The 25246-nt window shown below is 41.5% G+C and overlaps 1 protein-coding gene across 1 annotated transcript in view; it reads left to right on the top strand.

The window, feature by feature from the left end:
• The first annotated feature begins 1927 nt into the window (after positions 1-1927).
• Positions 1928-25246, top strand: part of hdac4 (histone deacetylase 4) — a 64913-nt gene continuing 41594 nt past the window's right edge. The window contains exons 1-9 of the mRNA XM_069663165.1: positions 1928-2009; positions 9511-9708; positions 9813-9958; positions 10460-10610; positions 14248-14368; positions 15982-16100; positions 23361-23489; positions 23848-23954; positions 24041-24160. Of these exons, the coding sequence (XP_069519266.1) occupies positions 2006-2009; positions 9511-9708; positions 9813-9958; positions 10460-10610; positions 14248-14368; positions 15982-16100; positions 23361-23489; positions 23848-23954; positions 24041-24160 (1095 nt within the window). The 5' untranslated portion in view covers positions 1928-2005. The remainder of the gene's footprint in view (positions 2010-9510; positions 9709-9812; positions 9959-10459; positions 10611-14247; positions 14369-15981; positions 16101-23360; positions 23490-23847; positions 23955-24040; positions 24161-25246) is intronic.

Genomic DNA, 25246 nt, shown 5'->3' with positions numbered 1-25246 from the left:
CAAATCTGATTTTTTTTTTTGCTCATATGTGACTCGGGTCCTGTTTGTTTTTTTTCACGACAGCATGAACAGCACAAATCACAATTTTAAAGTCTGATTTGTGCCACTTTCATATATGTGGTCCTGAAACAGATACAGGTCAGATTTTTTGCATTTTTTTGCATTGATTCTGAACTCTCATATCGGAATTCATGCGACTTTTACGTCACCCTCGATCGATATTTGTCACATTCTGCGCTGGCTGGAGTTGGATTGTCAATATAAACATGGAAGAGGACTGCGGCCCCACTTCCACACACACCTCCGTACTGAAGTAGCAGCCATTGCTCCACCCTTCCCTTCCTCACCCTCTTATCATCTGCTGTCGAATTCGCTGGCTTCCACGGCACGTCAATACATGAAACCGTAATTGCTGACTTCCATGGCACCCATGTTTGTTGACGAACGACAGAGTGTTGCGCGTAGTCTGCTATTGTTCTTTTGCACATGCGGTTAGTTCAGGACCGTGACAGGTTCACACTGCAATCTGATATAGATAAAAAATTTGTTCTGAGCGATACATTGAATTGAGCACTAAGGCTTGCAGTGTGAACGAAGCTGTAGTTTGTCGGTGTTGTTTTTAAATATGTCATTTAACTGGTTCAGGCATTTTTGTCACTGGACCTGAACACGTCTTTGAACTGCAGAGCATCTTTTGACTCGTTGTCTGTTTGCTGCCAACACCATCAGGACCAATTCACCACTGGCATCCTGTCACTTCTCCAGCCTTTGAGTCCCTGTAATTAAACTGGGATTATAAAGTAGCCACTTTTGCAAATGAGGGCTGGCCTGCATGTGGTAATCTTAATACAATTAGCCCTTCTGCATGTAAACAACTATATATTCTGCAGTCAGTTTCCATCCAGTCCTATTGGCTGAGTGTCAAACTGCACTTTAATGTGACAGAAAGACATATGTCAGGTGTCGCCCCCAGAGGAGCCCTTGTCACTAGTGGACTCTGATGCCACTCAATAGATGAGTCCTTCAAATGCACTAATTGCTCCTCTTTATCATTCGATCCAAACCTCTTCACTCATCTGCAACTCATTTTTTAGACATCCATGTGTGAATCTGCGTCTCTGGTCTGATTCAAGCTCTCATCATGTGAAAGATAAGTTGTTTAATGATTAATCTCATTACATTTCTATTCTAAAAACATTAACAAGAGGCAAGCTAACATACGTGCATTGCAGCGTGCACAGTGGACAGAAACAGATGTGTTATCAGTGGTTGTAAAGTATTCCAGTTGCAAGACCAAGCAGCAACCATTATCAGCAAGGCAACGTCATAACAACTGTGAGCTCTGTTCGGCTGCTGGTGTGTGGGAGGGTTTCACATAGAGAGGATCCACAAATGTGTGTGTGCAACAAGTAAAACACGAAATTGAAGCAATAAAAAACTATATTAAAAAATGCAGAGGTGGTTCATAAAAGATACAGCGTTTGTCTAGTCAAATGAGAATGTCGTCCTCTGGTCACAATCTGACACCCTCTGCCTCTCTGCTGGTCGGCGTGTTTGCAGGCAGAGAGAGAGAGAGAGAGAGAGGGAGAGAGAGACTCCCATAAAATGCTCAACATGCCTGAGACTGCCCTCTGATGTCACTGACAGAGAGAGAGAAAGAGAGAGAGAGGGAGAGAGAGAGTGGGAGGGAACCAGAGGAACAGAGGGAGGGAGAGAGAGTGGCAGCCGGAGGGCAGAGCGAAGCACGTCAGTGAGAGAAACAGAGAGAAGCCGAACGTAGAGTGAGAGACGGAGAGTGTGAAAGACAGGGAGGGAGAGAGATCTGTTCTCACCACGGAAAAAGCCAGGTCGCTCTGCTGTGTTTCCGCGCTGCAGTGGACTTTACGGCTCTGTTTTTTTTTGGCTACAAACACACACTTTCTCTCTCTGACACTGTACATTGCACACAGAGGCAGACGCACACACATAAACAAACGCACTACAAGCGGACAACTCGGCACAACTGATGGGTAAGAGCTCTGGTTGTTCTGCACCGATCACTGTTTGTTTGAATAGTGTGTGTTGATGTGCTGTCATTCACTTTTTGTCATCTGTTTTGTAAGTTTATGTAGTGCTCATGTGTGTGTGCTCAATAACTGTACTTTGTTGTGTAATGTTAAGTGTGTGTTTGTCTTCCTGAGGCATGCATGTGTTTATTTAAACTAATTCAGCCCATGGTTACCCTTCTGTGTGTGTGTGTGTGTGTGTGTGTGTGTGTGTGTGTGTGTGTGTGTGTGTGTGTTCACGTAAGGAGAGAGAGAGTGTGTGTCCCTCCGAGTGTGCGTGCTCAGTTGCTGTGTGGGTGTGCAGCTTTGAGTAGTGGCAGTGTTTATTGAATGGTACTGATGTATGGAGAGTCTTGCTCAGCACCGCTCAGTGCTGCCTTTAACTGAATGGAGCAGATGGCAGTTGGCTGCGTCTGTTCCTCCCCACAGCCTTTTGTGTGCATGCGTGTGTTTATGTATCTATGTGTGTGCGTTAGTGTGTTTGAAAGTTATTTTGATTTATCGTTTTGGGAATTTTTCAGACATTATATTTAACTTAACTTTAAGCTTATTTGCTTGTTCCGGCCTCTTAAATGTAAAGGTTTAATGCTGTTTGTCATTTTGTAATTTAAAACGGTTTTGAACAGGCGGTTTGGGGAAAAAAGCTATTGAAAGTTGTCACGTAGGGCTCTAAAAAATTGTGAAAAAATGTTCCCCGCTTTCTGAAATATTATAAAATTATCAATTAATTGTAAAAAAAAAAATAATAATAATAATTGGCAGAAAAATACATGACAAAAATCATCATTAACTGCAGCCCTACTTGTATCCTCTGATCCTCCAAACTTCAAGGACCACAGTGCTCGTGTATGAGTAACTTTTAACTGGATTTCTGTGCTAGATTAAATTTGCTATCCTTGCAACATTCAATAATCAGGTTTTTGTTTTTATTTTGGTTGGTAGCCAGAGGGCCTGCAGTGTGACCATGTGGCTCCATGTGTCTCTGTCTTGGTGTATCTGTTATGCTTCTCAGTATGTCTGCATCCCAGTCCACTTAAACACTCACAGTTAAGGTTTAAAATGCACACATCTGTGCAGGAGCTTGGTTGGAAAAGGCCCTGTATGGTTTTACACGTCTCTATATGCTCCTAAAACAAACCATCCATGAATAATGTTTCAAAAGTTGCTAAGAATCGCTGTCTGAGAACGCTGACAAGCCGCCCTCAGATGGAGAAAAAAAAGAGATGCAGAAAACAAAGAGGTGGTGACATACAGTACCACAGACTACCACGCTCCAGGGACCTTCAGTGGCATACATCAACATGCGCACACACCCATCCCAGACCTGACGGTAAAGCCTTGAGCTGAGTCCACATGCGGGCCATGTGTTGAATTAGTTGCCTTACATCATTGGTTTATCCTCCATCTGTAGCCCCGCCCCTCCTCCCCTGTCCGACGAACCGCTGGCCACTATCCCACCGGTCTCCATGGTTTTTGCCTCCCTTCTCTGCCAGCACCTGTGTGTGTGTGTGTGTGTGTGTGTGTGTGTGTGTGTGTGTCAGCGATTACAATTCATTCTTAATCTTCAAGCATTACACAGCTTCCCAGCTGTCACTTATTTTTTAGGCATAGCTTTTTTCTTATCACACACCGAGTTGACATTTGCAGAATATTTTTGAATGTGAAATGAGCGTGCACGCTCAGCGTCTCTTGAACTGTGAGTTAAACATGCACAGGGGTTTTGACTGAGTGCAATGATGCCCGGAGGGGCCAGGAGCTCCCTCGGGAATCCTGGTCTATAAATAACTGCCTCTGTGTGATCCATGATCTTAGGCTGATCAGCGGGGGAGAGGGGGGAGGGAGTGGAAGAGGGAGGGACGGAGAGAGTGATGGATGAATAGATGAGGGGCAGAAGAGGAGACGCAGGCTGACACTTCACCAGCTGCGTTTGTGTCCGTTTTCTGTGAGTTCACAGAGTGAGACAGATTTCACTGCATCATGGTTGTAAATGTATGAGGAAACTGCACAACTTCATGGGGTTTACACAAAGTAAACACAATTTCCCCTCTGAAAATCAGCAGAGTTTATCTTACTTCCGCCCGTAGCTTTATGGCCTCTCTTCCCCTTAATAGTTTGGTAGCTTCTACTTATGACACATTTAGAACCTAATCAATACTTATATAAAATCACTTCTTGTCAGTCATGCAACAGCGCAGTTTTTATTAACTGATATTTTAGAAAAGTTTTCTTGCTGTGAGAAAACTATGATGTGATTATCACTCTTGTCACCTGCACAGCCATGCCTGAATCTTTGCATTATCATGTCCAGCCAGCTTGTGCATCCACCTCTCCTCCTGTTGGCTCATCACCATTACCTCACAGAGTGTCATTCTTGTAAGCTGGCCCGATTACTTCACAGGTGCCTGCGCCCTGCTGGGTGCTGTGTGTCGCTCTGTTTACCTGCCGTCATTCACAAAGCTTTTTTTACTGTAAATGTGCCTCTGATAGATTGTTAGTCAGATATCTGCTGTTGCTTCGGTCGTGGTACAAATGTAACAGTTCTGTGATCCTGTGGAGTGCGTCAGCCCGCGCAGGAACTGTCAGACAGATGTGACAAAGATGTTCTTCCTGTTACAGCATAAAAAACTTTGAAACCACCCAGAATTATCTAACAACTGGTAAGTGGACAAACACAGTTACAGCCTTGTGCAATTCAATATGAGATCTCAACAGCTGGTTTTGCTTGAAAGTTGAAGCTCCTTCGAGTTGAGCTAACATCTCAACCTGCAGATCGCTGTGTCACTCGGTACGATGTTAAAGTGTCAGCTTGTGTGGTCAGCCTCCGAGTAGCTTCTCTGGGGAGTGATTACACCACCTCTCTCCTCTTCTCCTCTGTACCTCCTGCTCTTGTAGCCCCTCAGCTTGAGGATAAGTGGCTGTAATTAGTCACCTTGCTTCAGTCTTGCAGTTTGCCATTGATCACTGGTCTGTGAGTGGCCATGCTGTGTTAACAGAAAGAGGCATATGGATAGAAATTCAAGTTTAGAATTTACTTTTTTAGCTCCATTTCAAGGAGACTGTTGGGCCTGGTCGATGACAACTTCCTGCTTATTCTAGTACAGAAAGAAACCCGATATGATAGTAGAGGTACTCAAAAGAATATCTGTGTAGACACAAAGGCTGTTTCATTTTTGTGCAAGCATAGTTTTTTGTGCTTGTTGTACGTGTTTGATTAATTCAAAGCTCCAGTCAAACAGCTTGCAGCAGTTGTAGGATGATTATTCAGATTAGGCAGCACAGTTACCATTTTGGCTTTAGGGTTCTGTCTGACATTTCCATGAACTCAGGCCCACCCTTGGCTCAGACACAAGAGCATGGAGTTGTTTTGATGGCTCCTATCTCTTTTCTCAATTATTATACTTTGTAAATGTTTGTTTTATATTATGGAAGCACGATATTACCGGCACGTTATCGATATCTGCAGATTACGGCTTGAAAATGACATCGGCATCGGCTGATATGTCATTTTTCTGCCGATATTTTCTTCTGATAAAACAATGATTTAATTATGCCTAAATGCTCGATGATTCCCTAAATAAGCTTGACGTAAGATGACATTAACTCCGCCTCTTCTGTCAAGCGTAAAGAAGGGTGCAAGATATTTGTCAAAGTCTCCGAAACAGACAGCAGGGTTGTGCTCAGCATCATTCATGCGAGGAGGGGCCAAATCTCGTTCGTTCAACACTACAAATGCCATCGTCCATCTCAAGGATCTGCTAGGTGGCCACTGCAGTAAGAGTAGGCATGATATCAATTCCACTACAGGTTAGACTTGATGTTCTCTGCAATTAAGTGGAAAAAAAACATGTGCCTAATACACTCTCCGGCCACTTCATTAGGTGCACCTGTACAATCGAATGCAGTTCAATACAACAGCACTGCCATGGATTCTTAAGTTTAGTTTTTGTTGACTTTTGTTTTGTTGAGAGTCGGAAGTGTGTAAATTCAATGTTTAGCACTGAGGCCGTAGTTAAAGGTGGTGTTGTACTGAACTCATATTGAGATGTGTCTCTAATTTTTTGTCCTCCCTATTTACAAACATGAGGGGGCCGGAGCATTAGAAACACCTCTGAGTATAATGCAGCTCAGGCTGAAATATCATTGAATTAACACCTCTATGACAGCTTAGAAAAAAGCTTGTACATTAATGAAGTGATTTCGGTATCGCATTCGGCAATCAGCAGAAAGGGTTGGAAAATATTGGCATATTGGATATTAGCAAAAAGCCAATATCGTGCATCCCTAATATACTGTATATTTTATTAGTGAGTCTACTGATCCCTAGTTTTGTCTCCGATACAAGCAACAAGAAAGCAAGATGTGTCTGTTGTCCGCAAAAATCCTGTCTTTGTTACAATTTTAGCTTTCTTGTAAATTGTGTAAATGTTATAGAATTTATTTACATTTACATTAAATTTTTCCAAAAGCACTGTTGAATGTCAAAGCATAGAAATAGAACGTCTAATCTTTTTTTAATTCTATAGTTTAGGGGGTGAGAGGCCCATTTGTCTGTGCAAACAAACAGCCTTTGTGCAGCCTATGGCATGCTTACTGAGTAAGGCACTTGGGGAACCGTATATAAATTGTGTGAGAGCGAGTGCTATAGGCTAACTCCGGGGGCCAGTCGGACCCCTATTAAGAACAGGGGATGGCAGGTCTTCTCGTCCGCAGCTCGTCTGCATGGGAAAGTGTACAGTAGAAAGGCGTTAATTGAAGGGCTGCTTCATGCATGTTTGGCATCACGGTGCTGGAATAGCTGGCGCCGGGGTCCCTCCGAACAAAAGGTTTTGTTTATGTGACCTTGGTGCTCATTAAATATGTGAGTAAACAGTTGACAGGCATGTGTGTGTAAATGTACAGCCGATGTGAGAGGTTGGTGTTGGGGGAGTTTAACATGGTTCAGTGGCTTTGTTTGGATAACTGGAATGGTTGGCACAGTGTTCAGAGTGAGAATGACAAACAGTGACATCCTCTAATGTGGCCGGCTTTCTATATGCTTGTTTATGTGGAAGTGACAAACAAACAAGTTTGTAGGTCAGAGGTCCAAGAATCATTTTGACACGCACATGCACACACAGCTTCCTTATTGATACGTGCTTGACCAATAGTTTGAAAAATGTTGTAAAATACATGATGAATGTTGATAAAAGACTCTTTCATCTTTTCAAAGTAAAAGTCCAAACAGAAGTATATATTTCTAATGTCCAGCTTTCAGACCGGCCCTTACAAGTAAAGTGAAACAATTACACATGCACCAGTAAAGCACCAGCATGTCTGGCCCGACCACACCCTTTCTCCTCTCCCTGCTGTCCCGTTGGGTGGTGTTAAGTTTCCTCCTGCACTGAAAACCTGCCCGGTACCAAAGATGTCATTGGCTATCTCAGCAAGTAACAGCAACTCAAATCGCCACCTCATTGGTCACTGGGGATGCCAGGAGGGCCCTGATAGGTCAGAGATGCTCTCCACTGGTTTGAGGGTTTTGGTGACTGGCAGAGGGCTTGGCATGGTGCAAGGTGGGTCTCTACGGAGCAGATATTGATCAGATGGACTGAACGATACACACGAGGATTTGATTACAAGCACAATTGAGAATTGAGAATTTGATTTGATCGGGTTTATCTTTAAATAGCTGGAATTACACTATAAAGCTCATGCTGGTACCAGCTCGTGTTGCTCAGCCAGTTTTAGCCTGAAAGATCCTGTCAGTGTTTAAAATAAATAAACGAGGATGTTTGATCACAGCGGGACATATTCCGGTTACAACCCTGCTATAAAGTTGGCAAATATTCTGTTTGCTTTCTTTTATCTTGTTTCTGTGACTTGACGTTGTGTTATACTACAGTTTATGGATAAGCTGCTGTGTTGTTTGCTTGTTTTAGAGAAATAATCTGATTCCACTAATGCTTTAGTTTTTGCATGTGAACCATGCTGATGCTGGGATATTACTATTCCTGTGTTCGCTCTTAGTGTCTGTGCTACAACATCACTACAGGCCTGCGCTACTTCACTGGATTATCCAGATAAAGCAGAATACATGTTGCAGATTGACTGGAACATGTATGTAACACAAACAGCTGTGTTTATTTTGGATTCAGGCACTTTGAATTGTTTTTACTGAGTGTGCAGGAAGTGCTTCTGTGTCTCACCCTCTCATATTTCAACTTTTTGTCCTTACATTGTAAGGCACATATTTGTGACCTTTTTGTTTTAGAATGACATTTCCTGTGTTTGAGATTGTGACCAATATTTTTGCTGTATTGTTGTCTCTATGTTTTCTATGTAATGTCTATATATTTGTCCAGATGTGTGATGGCACTGAGAATCCATTCAAATCATGCACAACGTTACTTTCTGTGTAGAACATATTGCATACTGTACAGCATTGCACAAACAATATAAAAAAGTAGTGTTAGACAGTCAACCTACAAAACACACACACACACACACACACACACACACACACACACATAAATACACACAGTAAGTCTATGTGCGTGTCAGCAAATCCCTGCTGCAAAACTCATGTTTCAGGGGATTGTTTTTGCTCTCTGCTGCCATGTTTCATCATTCTACCCGTGTGTGCGTGTTTTTGTGTGTGTGTGTGCGTGTGCTTCCCTATTTTGTCATTTGTGTGCAGAAAATGTGTGCAAGTGTGTGTACAGTACAGTATTATGTTTGCTTGAATGTGTGTAAACAGTACATGAGTATAGTATATTACACTTTGCGTCAGACTCTGCGTCAGCACAGGCTCACTCTCATGATCTCTGGTTCTCTACGTCTACACATTTTATATTTGTAGTGTTTTGCTAATGCTCTTACTCAGTGTACAACTCTAAAACAGGCTTAAGTCCCTCGTTTGCAAACACTACGAGCCCCCCCCCTCCCCTCCCAACACCAGTATGAAGTGTAATACATTGTGCAACAGTCAAGGCTGCGCTGACAGCTGAGTGTTAACATGTGTCTTATTTGGACCAGAGAGGACAGGGCTGCCGTCAAAAGATGTTACAACCGTACAATAAACAGGCATTCTTAAAGGAAATGTTGTGTGGATTTTATTTTGATTTATATTCAAGGTTTTTTAAGCAGTGTTGAGTCCTCAGAGACAAATCTGTTCTGTTGCACATTTTTGTGGCTAAGTTGGTAATCTCTACATGAAGTAGTAGTCATATGTGCATTTTATTTTGTAAGTGATTATATTATAAAATTTGGAAATCATGTGTGTATGATGGATGTGTGTGTATGCGTTCATTTATCATGTTAACAGTTGAGGGGGTGTGTTTGTTTGCAGCACATTTTCAGTCTATAATTTACTGTACATCTTTAATTGCTGCATGTTCTAAAACAAATTGTATGTCTTTGTTTCCTCCCCACTTCTATCTGTCCTCTTCTCTCCTTCTCCCTCTCTGGCCTCCTTCTCCTCCTCCAGTGGACGTGAGCTCCGCAGCACTGCCCATGCAGGTGCCCCCCACAGCCACAGCCATCCTTCCCATGGACCTGCGCGTAGTGGACCACCACCACCACCACCAGCAGCCCCCCTTCGGCCTGGTTCCCCAGCCCCACCCTACACCGCCCACCTCCACACCTTGTCCTGCATCCTCTGAGCCGGGGCGCGGGCCAGTCATTAGTAAGTGATCTCTAGTGGTTATATGTTGTGTTTAAAGTTATTCCTTACTATAAAATACAAACATAACCTGTTCTGAATAAGAAAGTCATTAAAATGTCCTACAGACCACCAGGAGCAGCAGCTGCAGCAGGAGCTGGTGTCTCTCAAACACAAGCAGCAGCTCCAGAGGCAGCTACTGATCGCTGAGTTCCAGAGGCAACATGAACAGCTGTCCCGACAACATGAAGTCCAACTGCAGGAACATATCAAGGTGAGTCCACTCCACTCATATCATCTGCTCTTGTCTGTCTTTCTCCTCTGTCTTTGTGTGTTTGTAAAGCCACTGCAGGACTGTTCTCAGCAGAAATGCCACTTGTGAAGGACAGAAGGAAGTATGTGCATGTGTTCACTTTAGTGATGTGAGGACGGTGGTGTAATCTGATCTGGTGGCAGTATTTTTCTGCTTAGACATCTCCATGGGAACCCTGGCCTCAGTAACATTGTGTGTGTGTGTATGTGTGTGTAAATTTTCTAAGCAACTAATTTTGCTAAGAAAACGAGCTGGTGTTCCTGCAACCACAAAATCAGCCAATAAGGACATTCAGTCTGGCATGAAAATATAACTGATGTCTTAAATTCCCTCAGGCTCATTAAAGGACTCGGCTTTGTGATGTCATGTCCTTTAAAATAGCCAACTTTCAAATCATTGATTCTTCACAGTACGCCATGGCTGCTCTGTGAATAAACAACGTCTTGTGTCTCTCTCCACCAGCACCAACAGGACTTACTGGCGCTCAAGCACCAACAGGAGCTTATGGAGCACCAGAGGAAGATGGAGCAGCAGCGGCATGAGCAGGTGCTGGAGAAGCAGCAGCGGGAATTCAAACTCCAACAGATCAAAAACAAGGACAGGGGACAGGAGAGTAAGTAGGAACTTTGTAAGATGATGCACAGCTGTAGTAAAAAAAAATATTTTATGGAGGTAACCCTTAAAGTGGTAATCTCGAAGATCTCATTTTCATTCTCTTGGCAGCACCTATGGCTATAAATGGTAATTGCATGAGCACACTTCCCAGATATCCAGACAGTGTTGCATGTGTGATGTCCACGGTTGGCACGATTGTAACTCTTGATTTTCCCCGCTGACGGTCGCTTTCCTTTTTAGTTTGCCTTCATCTGAGCGTCAAATTTGTTTCTTTTTCTTTGGATTTTCACACATTTTTAAGTTCTATCTGTAGTTATCGATCTTTTCTTTGTTTGTTCCGCCATAGTAGATTACTGATCACTTGCAGAGACCGGAAAAGCAGCCGCTTAGCTCCGCCTACCCTCTCTGGCAGACCAACCACTGCTGGGTGATGGAAAACGCGTCAGTAACTGGGCGCCACTTGTGATCCTTTCCATGAAAGTCGCACCAGACACCCAGTCCGTAATTCTGCAGATGCAAAGGCTTTCATCAGTGGGCCATAGGCTCAATCACCATTGTGTTGACTCATTCGGCAAGAGAGACTTAACAGACATTTATTTAAATGAAAATCTTCGAGATTATCACTTTAAACTCTGCATTGGAAGTGGTTTGACAGTGTTTACATCTTGGAGTATCTTCAAATGTTTCATATCCGAAAACATCTGTCCAACCCACAAAAGGTTATGTACAGTAAAGTTGTGCTTCAGCTGTTATGTTTTTCATATTAAGTTGATCTGAATAAGATTATGCAAACGTCGAATTCCTGTTTCCAAAAAGTGGTAGATCCCCTGCTGCCCACAGCTGTCACCGCGTTTTACACTGCATGTAATGACGTCATCAACTAATGTGAAAAAGATGGAGAAGGGCATGCTTTCTGTTGCAAAAGAAATTCTCAGTGTTGTAGCTATAATTGTTGATTCAGACCATTTAAAGAGGCTTATACAAGCAGTAATCTCCCACAGCTAATAGTACATTAGGGATTGTAATGACGTCATCATGGCATCAGCCGTAGTAGTTTTTATTCTTTGATGAATACAAACAGGGTTGTGGTTGTTCCTGTGGGAGGTCTGTTTTTTTAAAGGTTAAAGCATATAATTGAATGTCTTCATTTTTATAGTGCATCAGAGTATGAAAATGCACATTAATATACCCAGAGCAGTTCATACTGAATAATCTGTGAAAAAGGGGATAGGTTGGTTTTCCTGCAGTTAAGCAGTGACGTAAACATGCTCTAAATAAGCTGTCATGTTTGACCTCGCATATATTCACCTCACATCTCCTGAATGCTGCCAGCATCTGTTGAGCCACTTTATAACAGCAGGTGTCAGGGCGACGTGGCCCTTCCTGACCCTCTGTCACAGCACCTGTCCTTGTTGCCCTGCAGTCAGAACAGCCTGACCTCACGCCTTTACCTCAGGCAATTTTAAAATAAGACCACAGAGACAATGAGAGACGAGCAAGACTCTCAAGTGGGACCCCTCGTTTTCAGAACTTGTTCTTGCTTCCTTGTGTCGTTTTGTTTGAGGAGTAAAATGACAGCAATTCGATTTATGAATGCATTTCAATGTACTCCTACTTCTTCTTTTTTAGAAGGAAGTTTTCCTTCTGATGGATAATTTTAATTGACCATTCCAGCGTGGGTGGTATTTTTGTTGTTTTGGCCATCAGTATTGCATCTGTTATAACAACACTGTACTCACCAAGCTACTTGCTGAGTTCTGGAAACACAGGCATCTTCATTCAACAAAGTCAAAAATTCAAGCTGTCAGACGACCGGCAGGTTGCAAACGAGCTAGCTGTTTCGCCAGATAATCTGAACCATTTAATTTACCTTTATGGTCCAATGTGTGCAATACACGTTGGTAATCATCCCTTATTGCTAAGGACAATTGTGTATGGACAACTACAGATTAGGATGTCAAATGGTAAATTAAGTTAATGGTAAATCACTGTAGTTATGTAGCGCTTTTGTAGTCTTGCTACAAGTGCTTTTACACTGTCACATTCACACTCACATTAACTGATGGTAAAGGCCTAAGTGTGTCTTGCATAAGGACACTTGGACATGTGACTGTAACAGTCAGGGATCGAACCCCCAACCTTCCGATTGAGAGACGACCCACTCTACCACTGAGCCACAGCTGCCCAATGTCAAGGGTAAAACTGTTAGGGATCTTGACAGTGGACACTTGACTGACAAATTCCTTAAAAGACTTTTGCTGCTTTATCTTCCACGATGGGACTGATCAAACCTCTACAATGTTTCTGACTGGAAGTCCTGTGTATCCTGCTGTAAAGAGCTTTCACTTGGACTAACAATTAAAGCTGTCCTGATATGAATTTTCAATTTTAAATAAGCTTTGACACAGTTGCACATTTATTGTGGCAGGAGAAAATGTTTCTTTGAACTGTGTCAGGCTGATTGCTTTTGTTCCTGTAATTGTTTTGTGCAAAAAAAACAACTGCAGCATGAAAGAGTCCTCTCAGTGTGCACTTTGATATGTCTTGATTTTAAAAGCTTACGGAAAGTTTTACACATAGTTTAACTGTTCATACTTTGGAAAAGTGCCTATGTTAAGTATGCTTATCAGGAGTAATGGCATCAATTAACTACTGTTAATTCAGTTGGTACTAGCCATGCAATAATAATAATATTTTCTTGTTGATTTATATACTTAAGTAATCAGTTAATCAGGATTGTGTTTTTATAACATGATAAATGTTAAAACGGCTTCAAAATGTTCTCATATGGCTTCGTTTAGGCAGGCCATGTTGTGGTTTTCAAGCATTTTGTTTTTACACATGTTAATGATGGAGCCACATTTGAACCAATGATTTTCTTCCAATAAAGCCCTTTTGCTCAACCGTCCTCTGCTGGGCCATGTGAGCGTACGGTTTGACGTCTATGGAAAGAGCATTGGGTCGTAAACAGAGGAAGCTTTGTTAAGTACTGCTATAAATTGCATAGAAGGCAGTCTCATAAAAGCCAATTTGCTTCAGTAGCAAAGCGGACATATTGGGATGTCAGCACTTCCAGCAGCACCATGATTTAGAGAGCATATATTAGCTGTTGTCACTTTCACATACTGTATGTACCATTTCCTTTCTCACACTTGGCACATCACCTGTTATTTGCATTTGTAGAAAAACACACCTCAACTTGTTTTCTGTGTTCTCAAAACACTTTTTTTTTATCTTCTTCCTCCTGTTTCTTTCTTTCCTACTTAGTCTCTCGGTCCCTCTCACTCATAGATGTCTCCCTCCCTAGACAACTTGTTTGTAGCCACAAAATACGGGTGGTAATTGAGGAGAGAGTGGGATGAGAGTGAAATTTGTTTTTGAGGACAGTTGAAAAGCACCGCTGTGGTCTCTGTGGAAGTTCAGTGAAACTCTAATGCTAGAATTTGCACTCTGCATGTATTTAAAAAAACATTAACGGTCCAAGTAATGATGGAGGCTAATAAAACCTAAATGTTAGTGTTACATATTGGACAGCAGGTCCAAGTATTTTCATGTCTCGGCCGCTAAATGGAGAGAGAAAAGTATACAAACCTTTGCTAATGAGCTGCCCGTGTCTATCTCTCTGTTTCTGTCAGGTGCAGTCGCCAGCACAGAGGTTAAGATGCGACTGCAGGAGTTTGTCCTGAACAAGAAGAAGGCGCTGGCTCAGCGAAACCTAAACCACTGTCTGCCCAGCGACCCTCGCTTTTGGTATGGGTAAGTGTCCCAGCCCACGACTACAGAACCACGTATTGCTTGGGATGTTACTGGTTACTGGAATGTCTGCCATGTTAAATCCAAAAACGATTTACTTTGTCAAATACATTTCCAATTAACATTTGATATGATATGTGATAATAAGTGAGAGCTAAGCTTTCCTGTATTCTACATGAAACCTATCTGATTGAAATGATGATGGAGAATCCTTCCATTAAAAGCATCAATGCATGATTTTAACGTTAGAAAACATTAGTTTGTCATTGTAAAGTAAAAATATATGTATTTTTTGTAATTCTAAAATGCATACTTTTACACAATCTTAAAGAAAGGCTCCTACACTACACGAATTACAAACAGACCTGGAACTAAAAGAACTGGTCTCATTGGATGCTTTTAAGGTGCTCTTGAATAACTTGGAGGCAGACACATCTGTTTTGCTTGAGATATTTATGATTGTGGTTGTTTTAGACAAAGTTTGACTGGTTTCACTTATTATTTCATGTCTTTTATTATATTATAGTGAACTTTGTTAATGTGCTGCTGCCTGTCTTGGCCAGGACACTCTTTAAAAAGAGATTTTTAATCTCAAGAGCTCTTTCCTGGTTAAATAAAGGTTAAAGGTTATGCTAACCTCATAGGAACTTTAAAAGTCAAAACTTTATGATTTGTCTTTTTTTTGTTGTAAAGAAAAAATAATGAGAAAAAGAAGGAACATTCCATACAGATGAAACCTTATATCCCTGCTATTTTCATAAATATTTTAGTTGTAATCTAGTCCCAGTGTGGCAAGATATTGCCACACTGAGACAAAATCAAACCTTAATGCTCAAATGATGAGTGACAGAAAGGCCCCTTTTCCTCATGGCAAACCCTGCGGTGTTGTTCACTCCCTGCTGTGTGGATGTCCCTGCACTTACAACAACATTAGCTTCTCCTCGAGTCCTCGAGAGTCGCCTCTGAGGGAAAGTAAAGACAAAATGTTGAAGGAATGAAGCATTTTTCTATTAATGTTTGTAGTCAGTGATTGACAGCTGGTTGTCTTTGAGGTGTGTGTGCGCGTGTGTTTGAAGTGGGCAGAGAGAAAAAAAACAATGGCATCTCTCCTGCGCTTTAAATATTTGAAGAGGCTTTAAGCAGCCAAACATTTCTGCCAAGGCAGGAGATGAAAGAGGAATCTAAAAAGTGAGGAAAATGCTTTTCTATCATCATCACAACCATCAGAAATTCTCCCATTTTTTTGTTCTCCTACCTGTTTGTTCTACCTGTTTGCTTTCTCCTCAGATCTTCTATGAATTTATTCCCTCTTTGGTCTCATCTCTCCTGATTCTCAATCTCTCACCTTTTCATTCCCGTCTCGGCGCCTTTTTGTCCTCAGCATCTTTGCTGTCTCGACATAAAGGAGACAAGCAGTGGATGTTTTCAGCTTCCAGTCCTTTATGTTGTTCTTTGTCTCTTTCTCCATCCCAGTCTTTGTCACTAAACCTTTGAGTGCTTGTGTCTCTAAAAAGTCAGTTAATATATAGATGAGAGCCGGCCAACCATACATGGGGCCCACTCTCATGTGACATATTGCATGTTCTTTATGATATTTTTCAAATCTTTCTTTGTAGAAGAACCCAGCACAGCTCGCTGGATCAGAGCTCTCCTCCACAAACAGCATTGTCAGCGTACAACCACCCGATGCTGGGCACATACGACTCAAAAGACGACTTCCCTCTCCGTAAAACAGGTAAAGAATGGCAAAAAGATTGTTGCAGTGATATTGTTACTCTCTAATGTCCACGTCCCTACACCTTTTTAATGTCTAAAAGGGAGCTCTAATCTTCTTTTCCCCTGCATGAGCAATTGAAATGGCTAATGGGGTTTCCAAATCAGGCACATGAACCAAGAGTCAGCCCCTGGAGGATTAAAAAGAGCCCCTAAAATATATTAAAAAGAAGATACCAAAGGTTATTTAAAGCTGCCTTTTTAACCATTATTATGCAAATGAGTGTAGATGGACTGAGAGTGGAACCACTCTCAATTTGAAACCTTAAGATGAGTGAAAATTGTAATAAAGGAATAGTTTGACATTCAGGGAAATGTGCTTCCTAACTCATAGTTAGAGAACAGACTGACACAACTGTGGTGCTTGTGGTGAATATGTAGATGAAGTCCGCAGGCTGTTAGTTTAGCATAAAGACTTGAAGTAGGAGAAAACGGCAAATGTGATTCTGCGGTAAAAGTGAATCCACTTTTCACGACCTCTTGAGCTCACAAATAAAGTCGGTACGTCTGATATTTGTATTCTTTATGAAAGTGCAACATGTTTTTGCCCCATCCAAGATCTTTCCATATTAGCCATCCACCTGGCTTGCTGCTTCCTGTTGCTGGAGAGAGTGCTCATGTTGGTTATTGTTAATGTCTGTGTTATTGAACTTTACATTTCACATGAGCTAAGACTAAAAGCCTCTGATGATATCAAACATGTTTGATTATTTACACCAAGAAGAGAAAAAGACTGACGTAAGACAGTTCAGTTTATTTATAAAGCACATTTAAAAACAACTCATGTTTACCAAAGTGCTGTACAACCAAGAGAACCCACATACACAATGTTACACAAATAATAAAATAAATAAAATAGAGCAGTATAAAACAGATAAGCCAAGATAAACCAAAACAGAATAAATGAAACAGAATTGCTGGATGGTATAAGGATAAAATAGAAATAGTCCAGCTCAACTGGAATTAAAAGGCCATCGAGAAAAGATTGGTCTTTCGCAGGGACTTAAAAATGGCAAGCAACTGCGCAGTTCTTATGATAGCTAGGCTATTCCATAACTTAAGGGCAGCCAGCACAAAGGCACAATCCCCGCTATTTTTGAGTCTTGATCTAAGGATTTCTAAGAGGAAGTGGTTGGTTGACCTAAGTGCTCTAAAACTTGTTGAGTTTTATGATTGTGCCTTGCACCAAATAATCAAGCAGATGTACGTATGCCACACCTCCAGCAAAAATATTAATTTTGTATTCATTGGCATTGAAAATTAGTCTGCAACAGTGAAATACTTTCTGTAAATCCAACATGAAGTGTAGAAATGCCAATTTCACATCTCATAGGGAGTTGTTTGCTGAACTGTTTAGTTGGGATTCTAAGAAGTTATTGTATCAAGGATTTGCACCTTAATTTACTTACTGTAAATTCTCACATAACAGCCAGTAATCAAATAAAAGCCGGCTCTCTATTAATAGCTGGGGGCGTGATCGGCAAGAACAAATGAAGGCCGGTCGGGAAAAAAACGTAAAATCAAATCATTTATGAATGTATTTTTGACTTATTTATGAGTGATACATTTAATCATTCTTTTTATTTACAAATATGAGTCAATAATCATACAATCAATTTACTTTTAACAAATCGACACTTGTTGTTGTGGATTACTCATCTAAGTGTAGCAATAAACGACTTCCAGTCAAGACTTCCTTTTCTGCGTGCTGCATTGTTACAGAAAAAGAAAACATTTTTTCCTGTGATTGACTTTAATTAACGGGTCTTACCTTCACCGAAATTTCAACATCATGCTGCAGATTAGTAAAAAGTAAAAATGAAGCTTTGTCAGGTCTGTTCTCAAGAGGAGAAGAACTTTTTCTTTTAAAATGCTTGTTTGTTGAACAGAGGTCGGATCAATCCGATGCATTCGATGAAGTCGGGAAATCTGAACGCTGAGCGGCTTTCGTAACACAGCGTCAAGGGAATTTATCTCAAGTTGAATTTTATATCTAACATAGAGCTTTGACACTGATCCGAAAAGAATCAGGTGCTGGAAAAAAACAGCGCAAACAGAGCGGGTCATAGAACAATGACCATATGTAGAGAGGGAATTAGAATTTACGGCTTATCTCTAACAAGAGCCTGCTTCATATAAAGGCCTGGTATCCTCTGCAGCTGAGGTAAATAAAGGCCCCGCCTACTATTTGAGAATTTACGGTACATACTTCTGTCCACCATCTTTAGGTGTAGAATTGCTTGACAGGATAGAACATGTTTGTTTTTTTAAAGCCACTTCCATTTGTTTCAATTATCCATCAGAGATCATGCTGTTGAACCATACAACCCTTGACTGCTCTCAGCAGCATCCTAGAAGGCACAGAAAACCCACAGTCCCGGCCTTTGGGATGCATTAGACTGTTATTTTTCCATCCTTCTGTCCATGTCCAGTCCAGCCAAGCTGTGATTGTTCACTTAGCGTCAGCAGCTGCTTTGGCAGTATCGCTGCCTGCTTTCACAGCTGGAGGCCGAGCTCTGTGTACTCTGCACTCCTGCCCACCTGCTGTGAGCTGGAGGCAGGAACGATTTATCCTGGCACACAACCTCAGACAACCCGTTTCAACTTTCACAGACACTCAAATGTAATTCAGAAATTTCTTGGGGTGCCAGTTGTGCAGAGAAATATTCGCAACTTACAGTTTCACAGTTCATTCTGGCACAAAGTAGGAGCACTCTTGTAGGAACATGTTGCTCTGCCTATGTACAGAAAATGAGGAATAAAGGAGATTTAAAGGCCAAGCTCTTTGTGTTTGTGAGGAGAGGCGGAGGAAATACTGACATGTGCACATATATGGCACGTCTGCTGAGGAACTCTTGTGTCAACAGTGAGCAGACAGACATCAGATTAGACGAGCAGAGACAGAGATGAACTGTTCTCGGGAGGAAGTGAGTGACAGTGGTCACCACAGTTGTGTGCCGCTCTGACGACTGAAGACGTCACACATGACGTTTTTTGCCTGTGGTGACCCGCTTTGGTAATGTATGCGTGTAAATTACAAATGTATGTTAATAATTCTTTTTCTGTCTAGTAAGGCCAGGCGTACAATTCATTACAACAGGTTCATTGTCCGAGTCCGAGAGACTTTGTGATAATGACTCTGAGAACACAGAGGGCCACTTTGAATGCTGCAGCAGGAAGTCTGTTAGGCCTTCATGACAGACGCAGACTTGTCATGCTGACCCCCATTCTCCCTCACACTTTCACACATGTTCACATACACACGCACAGTCCCATACCACATTGTTCACTGAACATTTAAATCCTTCAGGATCTTCACATACAGTAGAGCATTTCTGTGCTCCTATGTTCCTTTTCATCCTGCTTTGAACCAATCCCCTGACCCACCATCAACCTACTTACTCTTAAGTCATTGGAGCTGACTTCCTTGTTCACTTGCCTCTCCACTTCCATCCCCACTGGTTGTTCTATTGGGCTGTAACCACTTTCAAGTATTTAACTGAACCACACTAACTGCTAAATGAATAAATACAATATGTCAAATCCCATTAAAATAATAGTAATCCTAGTAAAATAAACTTAAACTATCAGGGGGCAATATTAGCCTGCTCCTTGGTGTCTCTGTGCTTATACTGACTTTGTCAGGTCATAGGTGAGATAGTTATGTATTTGGTACCTTTTGGAAATAGCTATACTTTTAATCAGAACACCATGTTTGAACAATATCTTGTTCTTTGCAGTACCACTTATCTTGATTTGCTTTCACGTCTCTAGAAAATATGTAAGTGAGATGTGTCCACCTGTCCGTCTACCTTCGGTATGGTATGTTCTATCTTCTGTCTAATGTATCATCAATAGATGATATTTCTGGGAAGCTCCACTGATGAGTTTCAGAAAACTACTCTATTGATTTCCGTAAATCTCCCTCCCTCTCTGCGCTTACTTGGAAGAGCAGCATGGCTTCCCCCAGCTCGGGACTCCCATCTGTCAAAACAGATGAGCAACTGATCAATATGTTTAGTATCAGAGAAGCAGTTTCCTCCTCCTTGCCCTATTGAAAGATTAAGGACCACTTATAGACACTTTTAATCTGGTATTGATATGTCCATATATGGCTAAAGTTAGGATATTTCTACAGTTGGTTTCTGTGGAAATGCCTTTTTTGAGTTACCTTTATAATCCCAGGACTGTGGAAGTAGAGGCCCAGATATTTTTCAACCACAGGTATAAGTGTCACCATAAAATGATAAGTTATAATGAGGTAGCTTTTCAGTTGCCATTTGTTGCTTCTGGTGCACGTTTGCATTGAAAAACTGAAGACAGAGGCTCAACAATGGAAAAGGACAGGGAGTTATGCCAGGGCAAAGAGAGACGGGAGAGATGAGGGGATGGATGGAGGTGAAGGAGGGGGAAAGGGCTACTGTAAAATGCCAGCCTCAGCAGTAAAACCAGTCTGGGCCCTCTGCAGCGAGTGTGTTCGCACGTGTGCACACTGGTGTGCTTTTGCCCAGTCGGCACTAACACCCTTCAAAGTCACTGCGTCCGGAGGTGAACACCCCTGTGGCGGCCAGTGCCCACAAACACACTCCCCTACTTCACCTTCCCTCTCTTTCTCCTCTTCTGTCCTCCTAACCTCCTTGTGACCTTCCTCTTATCCTTCTTTATCTTTCTATCTACCATCTCTCTCTCTCTCGCTCCACTCCTCCTTTAATCTGTCCATTTCTTAATGACTCAGGACGCACCAACACAACCTTGACCACCCCCTCCTTCATTCTGTCATTGTGTGCGTTGTCTGTCCTCTCCTGGCAACCCATCAGATTTGTCCACAGTTTCTCTGACGTCTACAGCCCACTGTCAGATCACCTTCACAGTAATAATGTGTCCTGTTACACCTTGTTAATGCCCCATCAATGCATAGAAAAGAGTTGTCATATGTTTGTTTATTATTAAAGAGCAGTCATGTTTTATGACATATAAAATGCTTTGCTTGAAATATTAAATTGTGTCTGATGTGTTTTGGTTTTTTTTACCTTGTAAAAATCCTCCCAAGGCATCTCCTCCTTCTCCCTCATTAAAAATTCCCAAATCTGCATAGCCCCGCCCACTATGCAAATTTCCAAACGCTACCTCACCGCTAAAACAAAGCACGTCTCTGTCATCGTTTAGTGGCAACTTGTTGAAACTTAGCTAGCTTGAAATTTTATCATTAGTAGTAGTAACGTTAACGTTAGTAGTCAGTAGAGTTTGCAAAAATTACATTGACGGTTACAGCTGGCTCACACATCGCGGCAGAGGTAGCAATAGGTTGCACATAATGATATGCATAGCGTCAACCCGTCCATTAACAGGATTGGCTCCTTAGGTTTGTGACATCTCAAACCTGCCAATCTGAAAATGTGTTGTTTAGCCTGTCCTTGGTACAGTGCAGTTTAAAAGCAGACAGGCCCAGCCATGGAGATGACTGCTTATGTTGATATGTCGTGTAGCACATGAAAAACACCACATGGAGATTTTTACAGGGTTAAAAACTGGCGGGGGGTCTTTAAGAATGTATACGTTCAAAGGTGACAATCAGAGTTTTATTAGTCATATAATGAAGATGTAATGAGCATTGATATGATTTGTTAAAATTCAAACAAAGATGACATTTGCAGGTGCTCAAAACACTTAAACAGTCAAACAGGCAAATCTATCTATCTATTGAAATAATCTTGAATGCTTAGGACCGTGAGGCAATTTGTACCAGAAAATATTGGAGGATATCAGATTTTTTTTTTTTCTAATATAAGTTCATAATTATTTCAAAAATTGTGTTAATGTACGAAGCAAACTACTACAATTCACTTTGCAATAAAGTAAAATTGAACTTTAATGGCTTATGTTCCTTCTCCCATACTCCCTCATTTACCCACTGTCCCCTTCAGTTCAGCTAATGTACGTATAGCAATTTATCCTGACCCTCCCAATCCCTCTCAGCAAAGACTTTAGAAGAGTGCCCTTTATTTAGATAAAATATAAATATCTGAGTCGTCATAAGCTCAAAATGTGAATTGCATTTGAAACATTACTCTGACATTATTCACAATCGTTCATTCCCATAGTCAATAAGGTATGTAGAGTGCATTTACCTCTAAGTACATCAAAAGTTGTTGTAGCTTCTTCCTACCTTGGTAAGCGGGAACGCTACAGGAAGCAAGGGCCTAAGGGTTTGTAATGATATCTTAGTCTTTTAACAATAAATCCCTTCAGTACAAAAAGTAGAATTATTTGCTGAAGCTAATGAATGTAGCATTATTTGTTAGAAGAATGAGCATAGGGTCGACTTTTGGTCAACCATCCAACTTCAACTAATTGAGCGGAAGGAAGCCAGTGGAGGAGGGAATAAAGCTGCTTGTGTCTTCCAGTGAGGCACCAAAGCACGATTGGCCAGAGAAGGTCAGGTTCTATCCCTGACCTGACAAGATCCCCGGAACATACTGAATGCTCGCCTACTCTCTGTCCTTTCCAGCGTAGCACTCGCCGATACTGCTCAGCAGCAAATCCTAACCCTTCCCATACTAACACACATGAACTCGCAGTGCAATAGTTTTGTAATTGAAAGCGTCTGGAAACAAGCAATATTCATTAGTAGAGCGTGGAGCAAGCATCATTAAGCATGAGGTCAAGAAAGCTGCCAGTTGGCTGCTTCCCCTCTCGTGGCAGTGCTTCCCACTGTCACACGGTGATGGCTAACCTCAGCTCCACAATCTGTCGGCCAACACATACAGTGTAGTCTTTAGGGAGGAGCTCATTAGCCCCACTACATGCCCGCGAACAAGCTCCCTCATGTGCGGCCCAGCAATCTACCACAAAGCTGAGTGCCAGAGTGACAGTTAAGAGAGAATCTGTAATTTTCACATTTATTGGGCTAATTTGGGGGATATAACACATAAATATTTTTAGAATGGGTGGCCCAATTGGAAAGCACTTACTTAACCCTGCCAGTTCTTTGCTCAATCTACTTAATTATCTGCTACACATTTGTTTAATGGGTTTGGGATAAGGTTCATTTGAAGACACAAAAACAAACTGACAACACAGCTTATATAGTGTTTCATCAAATTTGAAAAAGGACATCTGAATTACTTGAAGTTTTGACATTCACTTGAGTGAAACTTCAAGTCCTCTTCAACTTTTCCGTTAATTTTCCATCATGTCCCTGTTCCTCTCTGTGTCTTGTCAGCTTCTGAGCCCAACCTGAAGCTACGTTCCCGGCTAAAGCAGAAGGTGACAGAACGCCGCAGCAGCCCTCTTCTCCGAAGGAAAGATGGTCCCATCACTACCGCCAAGAAGCGTTCCTTAGATGTGGCTGGTAGGCTTTTTGTCACCTAATTAATTCTGTTTAAAATAATAGACAAGTTAAAACCATTACAATATCCCCATTGTACCCCATATTTGGAACATCAGTGATAGATTTTGTGTGGCACATTTTTCTGGCTTATTTTTTGCGTAAAAAGAAAAAACCAAAATTAAGTTCTATAGTATTTACATGAGGTTTTAGAAGTTAAAAGAAGATTCACTTCCATACTTCACATTATGAATATACTCCAGAAAGGCTGTAACATAACAAGGGAAAGGATCAACAGAGTCATATTTCATCTCAGAAAGCTGATTGGCTCAGGACACCATGTTCTAATTAAAATCTAAACTCTGTGTTGTGCGTGTTATAGAGTCTGCATGCAACAGTGCACCTGGCTCAGGTCCCAGCTCCCCCAACAACAGCTCCAGTAACATCCCCAGTGAGAATGGAGTCACCATCTCCTGCAGCCCAGGAGAGGTAACCAACATTGCCGCTAGTGTCAGCATGTGTATGACTGAATATGTACATGTACGCTGTAATGCTGTGATGTTGTGTATCTACAGGCCTCCCTGCTTCAGAGGTTGGCTGCGAGGGAAGGTTCAATCAGCCAGCTTTCGCTCTACACCTCCCCTTCCTTGCCTAACATTACCCTGGGACTGCCAGCCACAGGCCCTGCTAGCACTGTGAGTACATTATGCATTATATATACTTTGATGGTATAATACAGCATACATCCTTACACCAAGAAACCAAGATTCCTGCATAGCAATAGAAAAAATACTGTATTACCAAGTGGGAGCATATAGATGGAGAATAAAAGAGGACCTTAAATTTAACCTTGCGGTACACCACATGTAAAATTAAAGGATGAGTGATTACCTACGGTGACTGAGAAGGTTCTGTTTAAAAGATAGGAATAAAACCAACAAAGTGCAGTGCCCTTGACGCCCAACAAGGTCTCAAGACATTCAGTTAAAATGGCATGGTTTACTATGTCGAATGCCCCCCTTAAATCTAAAAGAATTAAAATTGCGCTCTTTCCTCTATCAGCAGCTAAAAGAAGATCATTTGTAATTTTGAGGAGGGTGGATTCTGTACTATGTAACGTAGTGGGTCTCATTTTGCTTTGTGTTTCATAAAAGCTACAGATAAAATAGTCCAGAACAAAAAGAAATATCTCCATGCACAATCCCAAATGCCTTTAATTGTATTAATTGAGAACAACAAAAAAAACATAGTTTCTTTCAAATACAGTCACATAGTGCCTGTGTGGCATCATGATTAATCATGGCACATACTAGCAAACATAGTCTCAACAGTACACGCTTGTGTAGCAGGCCAAATGGCAGCCCTATAACACACACACATGCCTTGACACACCTCTACAGTAATTAGTAGATTTATGAATGAAAGGGAACAAAGTGAAACGGGACAATGATATTAAATTAAATTAAACTAAATTTAAATTCAACATCGAAATGCAGAGATTCAATGATTATGGCTTCTTTCTCACACAAATAAGCGAGACAAAGTGGAAGCAAAGGTAATGAAAGTGCATGAAATGTAGCACATTAAGTATGTGCTTGCCATACTTCCTGTGATAACTCAGAGCATTTTCTTCAAAGGGAAGTTATATAACCTTAACATTGAAAGCTAAATATAAAGGCTGTGCTTCAATCCATATAAAACTCTTTCCAAATGCTCAATGCCCTATTCAAGTACGATCAACATCATCACACTTCTACACAAACTAGACAAACACCAACGCG

This window comes from Semicossyphus pulcher, unplaced genomic scaffold, assembly GCF_022749685.1.
Source record: "Semicossyphus pulcher isolate SPU_LCO1_2020_fin unplaced genomic scaffold, fSemPul1.0.p SCAF_15, whole genome shotgun sequence".
Taxonomy (NCBI): domain Eukaryota; kingdom Metazoa; phylum Chordata; class Actinopteri; order Labriformes; family Labridae; genus Semicossyphus; species Semicossyphus pulcher.
Note: the sequence above shows the minus strand (reverse complement) of the source record. Positions and strands in the feature narration are given on the sequence as shown.